An 11488-nucleotide genomic window follows, 5' to 3' on the forward strand; every position below is an offset into this window, starting at 1 on the left:
GAGTCTGTCCCCTGAGGGTTCTTAACAATGACTAGGAACTGGCATTTATCATTTTGAGTGGGAAAGTAGGATTGGGCCCTGTCAAGTAGGGTTTAGGCCCTTGAACTGTGGCTACCCAGAGAAAAGCCACACAGGAAAGGCTGAGGGCCTGATTCTCAGCCCCCTGGGTGGCCCCAGGCAGTGTTGGGGGGCCCTGGGGCATTGTTTGCTGGTGCCTCACTTCCGGGGAGTGGGAACCCAGGGGAGGGTTGAGCCTCTGGGCCTCTCCCTGGGCACAGCCGGCTGTTTGCACTGGGCTCAGGGAGATGGATGGGCTGTCAGGCCTGCCTTCTCGCTCACCTTCCTGTTCCACCTGATGGCTCAGGGGGCCAGGCAGGCCTAAGGTCCAGCCGCCAGAAGCTGCAGTGACCACCTGTGGTGAGCCAGCAGCAGAGGGTCCCCTGGAGGCACTGTCCTAATGGTGGAGGGTGGAGGGTGGAGGGTGGGTACATGAGCCCTGGGTTGGATCAGAGAAGGGAAGGAGTGGATGGGCCAGGAATGGGTCTGTCCAGGCCCACAGCACTGCCCAGGAGGACCATCCTTCCAACCATGCCTGGAGTAGCAGTTCTGTCCCCAAGAACAAATGCCACGAAGCTCAGAAGTGATCGATCAAACAAACAGGGTTTATGGCAGCAGCAGAGAGCTGTTGAACCCCACCTGGCAGTTAATTAACGAGCTCATTAGGAGACGGGGTGTGTGGGGAGGGGCGGGGCTGCCTGCCAGCTCTGAGCTTGCAGGAGGTCCTGGGCCACACTCAGGCCGTGCACCCCTCCCAGGGGAGGAAGCAGACCTCTGGAGACCTGGCTGGGGAGGGGTGGACTGTGTTAGTTAGGACTGGCCCTTCTCAAGTGTAGCACAGGGCCTCACCAGCCTCCTGGGGTGTACCCTTGGCTGCAGGGACTGGTGAGGCAGGGGCGGCTGTGTGTGCAGGCCTGGACGTGGGCATCTGAAGATCAGTGTCCAGACTCTGCCCTTGTCTTGAGCTATAGGCAGTCTTCTCCGGTCTGCAAGTCTTGGGGAGGAGAGGGCTTTGGGAGCCCCAGGCTGGTCTCTGCGCCTTGGAATGAAGCATCTTCCCAGAGACTCCAGGTTGGCATCTCCCCTGCCTTGGCACTTCAGAGTTTTGCTGAGGGTGGTTTCCTGAGGCAGCCTCAGGCCCCCAGGTAAACCTCCACCAACCCTCCCACAGAGTGCATGCGGTAGAAGACCCCCAGAGGCAGGCCAAAGTTGACGATGGTGAACCACGTCCGGTAACCGTAGAAATCCTTTTCCAGCCCATTCTCAAATTCTGGGTGTATGCCAAAGGCAGGCATCATCCATAGCTGGCGGGAGGGAGAGGAGGTTGTTGAGTGGGGGAGGGTTCTGCCACACCCCAAGTGCTCGGCTCCCTTGGTTCCTTTGGCCCTGCCCCACCCCATCAGCCTTGGACTTTGGGAGCAACCTCCTCTGCCCCCGTGTCCTCCTGTTCCCATTCCACAGAAGCCTGAGCACCCCCTCATTGGCTTGTCTGGGGCCCTGAACTCCAGATGCATCCTGAGCCTCGGGGCAGCCTCCACACGACGTGTCGGGAATTCCCAGCAAGCAGCCTGGGGACTCCCCTGTACCCTGAGCTCAGGCTTCACTCTTCTGCAGTTACAGCCAGCCCCTCCCCTCCCACCCTCCTGATCAAATTCTACCCATTCCTCAAGCCCCAGATCAAACCTCCCTGAAGCCTGCCTTGGCCACTCGGGCCCATGCTTTTTTTACTGAGCTCCTAACATACTTTAGAGCCAATTTATTACTTGTTCTCTCTATGGACCAGGGGGTCTCATACCTGGGGTGTTTTCAGGGCATCAGGGGTTGGGGACAAACAACCCTGCACTGCCACTTATAGGACCTTTGGCAGGTCAAACAACCTACACCCTGGTCTCTTCATCTGTCCAGTGGGGACAGTAACAGTGTCTTTTGTGTAGGGTTAAATGTGAAGATGTTGCATGGAGAGGTGGCCCTGGAACTTAGCAACCACTAGAAGCTAAGCAATTGTCACCACTGACTTTAATTAGAGATTTAAATTTTTTTTTTTTTTAGTAGAAAAATCAGACACTTGCACTTGCTGAGCTCTTCTTTTGACCAAATATAGTGAGTGATGAGTTCAGCAGTAATTTTCTAATCGGTCCCCTGGGTCTCTCCAACTAGACAGTAAGTTTCTGGAGGGCAGAAATGTTACCCATGTGTAAGGAGAATTCGCTCTCTGCTCGGCACATTTATTCGTGCTGGGCAGCTGGCAAGAGCTGGGGTTGACACTCCCTCTTCTCAAGCACCATCGTTCTAGTTAGAGAGAAGCATGTGACCTTGACGCATCACTTCTTGAGTCCTGAATCCACCTGCCAGTACCACACCCGCCCCAGTCCCAGCCCAGCCACTCACTGTGATATTGCAGAGGATGAGGAAGAGTGAGATCTCCTTGAGAATCCTACGCTTCCAGTTGAGGTGGTTGTAGGAGTGGATATAGGCCAGGGAGGCCCTGCGCAGGTCCTGGCCCAACTCGAGCAGGGAGCCCCTGCGGGGAGGCTCGGCCTTCCCTGCCAGGCCCTCCGGAGGCACCTCCCAGAGCGGCCGGCGGTGCAGGCCCTCGATGATGAAGAGGTTCTGGGCGATGTGCTGCAGGATGAGCAGCAGCGAGTAGGCCAGGATGAGCCGGTTGAGCAGCTCCTGCGGGTGAGTGGCCACAATGGCCACGATGGAGAAGTAGGCAATGCCCACCTGGCCCAGCGCCGCGCCCATCAGCAGCACCACGTCCAGGCTGCGGGTGGGGTTCTTCAGCGTGTCCAGCTCCCGCTCCTCCAGCCCGTGGATGGCCGTGCCCGCCAGGCATGCCAGGCTCATCGCGGGCAGCACAGCCACGTAGAAGGCGTAGTACAGGGTGAAGTACTGGCGCGCGATGGCCGGGCCGCTGGCCTCGATCTGGAAGAGCACGAAGACGCACACGCCGGCCACCAGCGCCAGCAGGCCCAGCAGCGGCCCGAAGATGGCCCCGTGCAGGTGGAAGGGCGGGGTGCCGGGGCGCGGGCCCGCGTGGGCTGCCAGGCGGCGGCCCACGTTCCTCCACATGACGAAGAGCACGGCACAGCAGATGAGGCAGTACTCGGTGCTGAAGGGGTAGAGCATCAGGTAGCCCTTCCGGAAGACCTCGCACACCGTGGCGTTGAGGCACAGGCAGGTGTTGGTCTCGTTGCCTGGGAGGGGGCGGGGCGGAGGGGGCAGACTTCAGGAGGGGCCCGCTCCCAGGACGCGAATCACTGGTGTCCCCCGCTTTTGGAACATGCCAGAGGTAGAAGGTTCCCAGCCAGCTGCTCGTTTTACAGCTGTGGAGACTGAGGCCCGGACACAGAAACTGGAAATCCCAGAACGGTCTTTCTTTCCCAAAGGGGGTCAGCCAGGAGCCAAGCTTACCTAAAGCATTTTAAACAGGATTCCTGGTGCCAAATGTCACCCCACAAATTGCTTGCCCGGCAAGGCAAACCTGTAATTTACATCGGAGGACCTGGCTGCCCCACCTGAGCCCAGATCTCAGCCTCAGCAACACATGCTTGGATGACAAGGACATCAGTGTCCTGGGTCAAGTGCCCTTCAAGACACACAGCATCAGGGCCAGGGAAACGCTGGTGCTAAAAATAACCAATGTGAATGGAATTCAGACTTTGGCCTATACTTCCAATTTTTAGGAGAAGCAGGGGAGAGGGGAACAACTTAAACGGCCACCCCTAGGAAGCATCTGACAAATATCAATGTTATTAGGAAAAAGGAGACGGAAAGTGTCAACCTGACCCCTTGCCTATTTGAACCAATGTCTGCGAAAGACATTTCCTGAATTGGTTGGAGAAAGTGGAATATCGATCAATAAAGGGATCAGGAGGATGAAAAGGAATTTTGCTGGCAATTACACTAGCATGTGGTAATAAAGGGAAATACATTTATTTTTAGAGAAGTGCATACTGAAGTGTTTTGAGATGAAATGACACGATTTCTGTAATTTACTTTCTGTACTTTTGCAAAAAATAAAATAAATGTGGCAAAATATTGATAATTGTTACATCTCCATGATGGCTGTTCTTCAACTCATCTGTGTATTTGAGATTTTTTTAAAAAATATTTTTTAGTAGGGCTGGGATTGTGGCTCAGTGGTAGAGCGCTCGCCTAGCACCGGTGGGACCTGGGTTCGATTCTCAGCACCATATAAAAATAAAGGCACTGTGTTGTGTCCATCTACACCTAAAAAATAAATATTTAAAAAAATATTTTTTAGTGTTGGTGGAACTTTATTTTATTCATTTTTTTAATGTGTGGTGCTGAGAATTGAACCCAGTGCCTCACACATGTGAGGCAAGCGCTCTACCGCTGAGCCACAACCCCAGCCCCAAGAGATTTTTTTTTTAATAATAAAAAAATCCATGATGTGCTTGCCTCAAATTCTCTTTGCACAGATTTTCTGAAAAATGTCAACAGACTGTGGGACATGCCCACAGCATCCAGGCGTGCCATGATTTATGCAGTGGGTGTGTAAATGACTGTGCGGGGGCAGGGCTGGGCTGCGGGCAGGGTGGGGAGTAGACTCACAGGTGTGGCCGAATCCCACGGATTGCCAGGTTCTCATGGGGTTTATGGGATACGGCTTCTAAGGTGAACCATACAGAGAACTGGGCAAATGGGACAACCCAGGGAGTTTTTTTTTTTTTTTTCTGCCCACAAATATTCCATCCCTCATGATATACCTAGGTACCTAAAATTATATTAAGAAAACATTTCTTTCAGGCGCCCCCCCCCATTTTTTTGTAAGTGAAATGCAAATACCACGGGTGGGGTGCATACCTGAAGGACTTCTCAGACTAGCCCAGCCAAGGATTAGTGGCTAGCTTACACAGGGCACCAGGTCCTGACGGGCACCAAGGTACCCAGGATACACTGCAGTTTTCTCTCTAATCATTATCTGGTCTCTAGAGTTGGCTCCAGTTCTACAACTCCCGAGCCTCCCTGGCTTGGGGGGGCAAAGTGTGTGTGTGTGTGTGTGTGTGTGTGTGTGCGTGCACGTGCAAGGCTCTGGTCTCTGTACCTGAGAACTTCTCCACGAGGGCGCTGAGCTCGGCCTCAATCTCGCGGTGCATGGAGTCATTGGTCACAGCCAGAATCCACAGCAGCAGGTTTGTGGCCAGCGTCAGCATCAGGCCACACCTGGAGGGAGGTCACACTCTGCTCACAGCGGTCTCCCCGGGTGCCCAGTCCTCACCATAGACTGCGTGAGGGTGATCATTCGATCTCAAAGCCTGATCCCATGTGACATTAGGACTTCAGGAGCACCCAGCATAGGGACCACTGGGATGAATCCCAGACCAACCCACAGTTTCAGGTCCTTGCTGTGCAGGGAGGCTGTCGAGTGTGGGGGTCGGTGGGAGGGCACAGAAAACACTGCAAGGCTTTGCAAGGAGAGAAATCTTACCTAGTGAGGTTGGTCTGCACCTGAACGCAGTCCTTACAGTGTTTCCAGAGCACCCAGGTCTGAAAGAGACAGGACCTTGAACCCAGGGGCTGGTGGGGTAGTGGCACCATGGTGTGGATGCCCAGCTGCTTGTGTGTATTTGCCATGGAAGACACAGTGAGGAAGTGTGGGCTAGAGTCCTGGCTCTGCCATTTCTTTGCTGTGTGGTATTGGGCCAGTGGCAAAACATCTCTGAGTATTAATTGCTCCAGGTCTAAAAAAGGGCCAAAATGCCCACTGTTATAGAGACATGCCCACTTGGTGGGGGAAATAAAGGAGGTGATGTAAATGCAGCTCCCCACACAAGGCCTGCACACAGGAGAAACTCTAGAGAGAGTTGGATGCCATTATGAAGGTGGCTTGTGTATCTGAGGTGTGTCCACGAAGGCACATGCCGTGTGTTGATGTGGGTGTTTGGATGTGGACAAGGGAGTGGGCATCCTTGCAGGACTGTGGTGTGTGTGTCTACACCCTGGGTCTACGCCATAGGTATTGCCTATGTGGCTGTTTCTGGTATAGTAGGTGTGTATGTGTGCTTATGGCCTGGGTGGGTAGGGTATGTCCCCAGGAGGTCTGTCACCTGGACGCCCATGAACATGATCTCGATGACGGGGAAGATAAGCTCCAGCTCTGACTTGCAGTGGATGTGGCTCATGTCGTAGCCCATGCGGAAGACGTTGAGGCAGATAGTGCAGCTGCCAAAGAGCACCAGGGAGCCTGGCCAGGCCAGGTGGGCATTGGCATCTTCCCCAGGACCGCTCTCCCTCCAGGGACATTTCCATCCACCCAGCACCCCGGCACTCACCCCGGACCCAAATGGGTCCCGCGTGAGGGTCCCGGTGGAGCACTGCGTGGGGCCGCCGCGTGGTGCCAGCGGTGTAGTAGAGGAGCCAGAGGAGGGACAGGGCCTTCAGCACGGCCAGCAGGATCCACACGTCGCCCAGAGTGACCGCCACGTTGTTGAAGATCATGCTGCAGATGAAGGCCCCACCCAGGAACACCACGTTGAGGGCCAGCAGTCCTGAGAAGAGCTGCCCAGCCTTCTGGGCCTGCCGGTCCCGCCGCAACAGCAGGGAGAAATGTCGCACCAGCCAGGACTTCTGCTGGGGCGCACTGGGGGCCCCTGTCTCCTCGGCCCCCACGTTCCCGTGGTCCTCTTTGGCTGGGCCCGCTTCATTCTCCTGCACTTCTGCAGAGGGCATGGGTGGAGCCTCAACAGGAGCTGGAGAGGGACAAAGGGTCCTGGGTTGGTTGTCAGGTTGACATGGGTTCCATTTCCATCCTTGTCCCTAACTGCTGTGTGACTTAAGGCAAGTTATTCAATCTCTGTGACTGGAACACTGAGAATAATAGCAGCTGCCCATCTCTGTTATGGGACCCAAGGAGGTTGAACCAGACCAGGGAGAGGGAAATGCTCTGTGTTGGACATAAATGTAGGGGATTATGTCTACTGGCTGGAGGACTACCTCCCTCACCCCTGGCTGGGCTGCCCTACTTCCTGATTTAGTATCAAGGAAACCAGGGACATCTGTATAGTGCCTGGCCTGGGTACTTCCCAGGGCTATGACTTTTCACGAACAAAAGGCAGCTTGCACCCCGCTAACTTCTGGGAGGAATTTCATTCCTGAAATCAGGGAGCACAAGCAAGTGTCTTCTCTGCTTAGTTGGGCTATGATTGCCTGGTGTTGTGTTGAGAAGGATCCTGAGGTTGAATCTAGGCTTGGTAGGAAAGAATGCTCTGATATGAAATAATTTTCTAGTGTGGGCACATGGGACACATATAAATGACTTTTGTAAGGTCTAGAGGATGCCTACTGGGTTCACAGTAGGAGTTCCTTCTGGAGACGAGATCAGGGAACTGGGATGGAAGTGGTAGGCTTTTCTCTACTTTTAATGTTCTTGTTTTTTAAATTGACACATTATTGATGTAATTAAAATTATTTTTAAAGCATATTAAGTTGGGGGGCAGTTCTAGGATTGATTTGTAATGTCTGTCAAGTACATAGGACAGGCCAGGATCAGCATGGATGCCATGTTCTTGACTTTGTCAGAACTGACTTCTGTCTGTTCCTCCTCATCTCTCCTCTCTGTCTCATGAATATCCAGCCTGATTTGGGACGCTATCCTTGGCCTTCCTCCCTCCCCGAATATCTCTGGCCACTTCTTCACCTTCCCTGAGATTTCACTCAGGACAGCTACTTTGTCACCAACAACTTGGGCCAGATCTCAGGACACCCAATTCCTGCAGCTCTGAGCCCAGCCTACCTGCCCCTTTGGGCATTCTTCCCAGTGGGACTGAGCCATGGTCGAGAGCAGGGATGATCTTGCTGCTTCTGCATGCTTTCCTGGTGGCTGGGCTTCTGCAGGTGCTCTGGGTTCAGGGCTCTGAGTGCTCACGGCCCCATTCTCCTGCTTCCTAACGTTCACTATCTCATGGTGGTGTCTCCATCCCTGCATTTCCTGATGGAGAAATGGGCACCCCCTTGCCTCTCCCCTTTCCCTCACCTCTCCACAGGTGCTGAGCCTGTCCATTCCAGCTCCCACACTCCTTGGTTTTTCTCAGCCCCAACCACTACTACTCTATTTAGAGGCCCCTCCACTCTCTCCTGCACCTGGCCTTCCTGCCCATGGTGCCTGTCCATACTGACAGCCCTGCAGAGGCAACCAGTTGCCCTTAGTGTAAAGTCCAAAGCAGCAGCCGTGGCCTGAATGGCCTTTCAGAGCCAAATGAGACAGCAGGTGTTTATATGGGCCTGGTGCACAATGCACTCAAGGCAGAGCAGCCATTGTTGTTTCCTGGTCTAGCCTCAACTTACCTCTCAAGCATGGTCCTCCGGCCCCACTCCCCTGCTCACAATCTGAACCATCCTGCTGCAATTCCCAGAATGCTCTCTGCTCTTGCTCACCTCCCTGTTTTTGCCCACACCTGGCCCTTTGCCTCCAATGCCCATCCCTCTTGCCCCTTGGTGATGCCAACTTGTCCTTCAGGACTCAGCAAAGACTTACCTCTGCTATGTGGCTTTCCCTGACCCGTGCTCAGGCTGGGTGAGGACCGCCCTTAGCACTCCCACCACCCCTGTGGATTGCTGGCACATCACCCAGCATGCTCTATCTGAATTAGCCCTACTTTTTTCTGTCTTTCCCTTGAGACCCTGAGCTTCAAGAGCTTCAGTCTTTTTCTCTGCACAAATTCAGGAGATCTTCACCACACTGGGCTCTACAATGTAGCCCCTCTGGGTCCCCATTCTCCTACGTATACCCCCAGCAATATCACACCTTCTGCTCTTCTCTTCTGAAGCAAATGGAATACTAAAACTTTGGCCTATTTTTGAGATTTTACAAATGATTTTCTCCCCTCTCCCAGTCCATTCTGTCATCATTGGCTAAATTCACCTACCTGTTCAGGTCCGTGGTCACACTGAGTACCTGCCCTCCACATGTGTCCAGGCCCAGGTGAGGGCTCCACATTTCTTTTGTGGTATCTTGGCTTCTGCCAGCCCTCCTGGAACGGCGGTGTCTCCTGCCTCCCTGCCAGCTCCCACCCGTGGCCCTCCTCCATCCTCTTCACCCCTGGAAGCCTTCCCTCTTGCCCCAGCTGCTGGTGGCTGTTTGCTAGGTGGCCACTCCTCTCTGTCAAGAGTTTGTGTGCACTGTCAGGCATGCCATGAGTACCCTCAAGGTCAGGAGCTCCTCCAGGGTAGAGACCAGTCTTACTTAACTCAGATCCCCCCAAAACTAGCACAGTGACAATGGAGTTTACAGGAAGCTTGCAGCAGCAGAGCTGTGGACAGAGACCTTCCCCATTTAACCCATTCCATCCCAATGTTGCCCTAGCAGCTTCCAGATGATCGTTATCTTTTCCTCCCAGGCTCCCCAGCCCAGACTGAGTAAGGCAGGGGCTCCCTGGGACACCTCCCTGCTCCTTTTCTGCCAACCCTGGCAGCTCCACTTCACCCTTCCCAGAACCTGCCAACCCCTCTGCGATCTGGTTATTCTAATGTTGAAGAGCTCAGATTCTGGCATTTTCTACCTTTGTGATCTTGGATGAGCTATTTAGACTCTCTGTGCCTCAGTGTCCTCATCTGTAAAAGGAATATACAACTATGGAGTAATAGCACTTGGTGCACAGGAGATGAGCAGTGATTTCTTGGATGAATAAATGAAGGAATTAATGCATAAAGCCTCTGTCACAGGGGTTTTGTTAGAATTAAATGATTCAATACACACAAGTAGACGTAGAGCAGAGGATAGCTCAGAAAGCCCTCTGTGTTAGCTATTTGTGCTTTTTCTTACAGTTATTTTGGGGTCCTGGGGAAGAGAATTTCAGGAGTGGTTTTTGCTGGGATTGCAAGACTAGAGGGGACACTGATTCCTGGTCCTCTCCCTCAGGGCTTTCGCCCTGGGAGTACCTCGTCCCTGAGGGTTTAACACTCCAGCAACTGCTGAAGGGAACTATCTAAGGGATGAGTTAGGTTCACCTGCTGGGCAGGGTGCGGTGGTGGGCAGGTAGGGGTCACGCAGGGAACCAGGGAACCAGTGCGCTTGGAACTGACAAGGACTCTGCCGCCCTCTGGCTCGCTCTTGGCGCAACGCCCGTCCAAGGGAGGGCCAGGACATCAAACTGGTTTATGGATGGAGGTAAGAGGTGGGCGATGAAAGCCGCAGAACTGCCTGGGCGCGCCGCGCGGGACCAAGAGCATAGGACCAGCTCCAGAGGGGGTTGCTGAGAGTGGGCATGGATGCTTTGGGATTTCTTTCCCGGCCATTCCAGGGACTGCTGGCCAGGGGCAGCTGCTCTAGACCCCAGGCAGCTCTGATCCCATGCCCCTTTAACCGCCTATCCAGGTTTCTTGCTTCTTCCTGGCCTCGGCGCCCCCTTTTGGCTGTGCGGAGCTCACCCTGCTGATCCCTGTGCGCCCCAGTGGGCGGAAAGGGGGTGGGCGCAGAACCCGAGTTGAGGTCGGAGGCAGAGAGGGGCTAACCTCCGGTGGAAAAGATCACGGCTCCTGGGTCGCCCTGTCCTCTCGCAGCAATCCCTGCAGCACCTGAACCCCGCTTTGGAAACAGAGGGTGCGTAAGTGTCGGGGCTGGTCCCGCGGGAACGTTCTACCAGCGGTCGGAGGGCGCTGCGGTGTAGCTACCGCCCAGGGAGCCTTACCTGTGGACTGGGCAGGCATCGTCGCGGGCCAACCACCAACTGGGGCACAGCGCCGACCTTCCGTCCAGGTGAGGTCCAGCGCTCCCGACCGATGCCCTCCCCCCGCGGGAATGCGCAGCCGCCGCTCAGGCTCCACGGCCCATCGATTTTTCTGTTGACTTTGGGAATCTCATTAATCCCTCATTAATTACTTTTCCGGGGGCTCAAGCCCAGACCAAGGAGCCAATAGCGAGGCGGCTGGGCCGGAGGGAGGGCCGGGAGGAGATACACGCGCGGGAAGGCAGGGTCACCAGCCGGCGAACCCGCCTTGCGATCGCAGCCTGCCCTCGGGATGGGTGGAGTGGGGAACAACGTCCTTAGGTCCGCAGTAAAGGGTTCAGGACACATTTTCCTCTGGTGGCCAAGTTGAGACTGGGACCATTCCGTCCCAGGTCTGGGGTCATGTTTTTCCTGGACCCTACTTAGTTAGCATCAGGCTCTCCTGTGGCCCACTTTGCAGGACCCCCCCCCTTCCTTAAAGCAAAAGCGAACTTTGGGCTGAAGACACCCAGACAAAGCTTCATTCTGACTGGGCAGGAGGCGCGATAGGAGGCTGGGGAGAAGGCAGCCTCTTGCGCCCTCTTCATTTCCCGCTGTGGCCTGAGACCCACTGGGCTAATCCTGCAGGATCCAGGCAGCTTTCCTCTGATATCCCCTGTGCTCCAGAAGCCACTGCTCTCACAAATGCCATGTTCTCCTTTCCCAGCCCCCAGCTCAGCCATGGCCCCCAGTCTCTCTGG

General features: G+C 54.7%; 1 protein-coding gene across 1 annotated transcript; it reads right to left on the bottom strand.

Moving 5' to 3' along the window:
• Positions 1 to 644: 644 nt before the first annotated feature.
• Positions 645 to 10801, bottom strand: Otop3 (otopetrin 3). Its single transcript, XM_005332536.3, has 7 exons — positions 10710 to 10801; positions 6357 to 6773; positions 6132 to 6268; positions 5513 to 5571; positions 5129 to 5247; positions 2446 to 3254; positions 645 to 1361 (listed from the first exon to the last, which is right to left on the bottom strand). The coding sequence occupies exons 1-7, from the start codon at positions 10726 to 10728 to the stop codon at positions 1191 to 1193; spliced, it is 1731 nt and encodes a 576-aa protein (XP_005332593.2). The 5' UTR covers positions 10729 to 10801; the 3' UTR covers positions 645 to 1190.
• Between the last annotated feature and the right edge of the window lie 687 nt (positions 10802 to 11488).

The sequence above is a fragment of the Ictidomys tridecemlineatus genome, chromosome 3 (genome assembly GCF_052094955.1).
Source record: "Ictidomys tridecemlineatus isolate mIctTri1 chromosome 3, mIctTri1.hap1, whole genome shotgun sequence".
In the NCBI taxonomy this organism is placed as follows: Eukaryota; Metazoa; Chordata; class Mammalia; order Rodentia; family Sciuridae; genus Ictidomys; species Ictidomys tridecemlineatus.

What these genes read in the sequence shown, in the direction of transcription:
- Otop3 (XM_005332536.3), bottom strand. An exon ending in TCATGTTCATGGGCGTCCAG is followed by an intron (nt 5,572 to 6,131) that starts GTGACAGACCTC and finishes TGTCTCTTTCAG; the next exon opens with ACCTGGGTGCTCTGGAAACA. An exon ending in CCTCGTGGAGAAGTTCTCAG is followed by an intron (nt 3,255 to 5,128) that starts GTACAGAGACCA and finishes GCCCCCTCCCAG; the next exon opens with GCAACGAGACCAACACCTGC.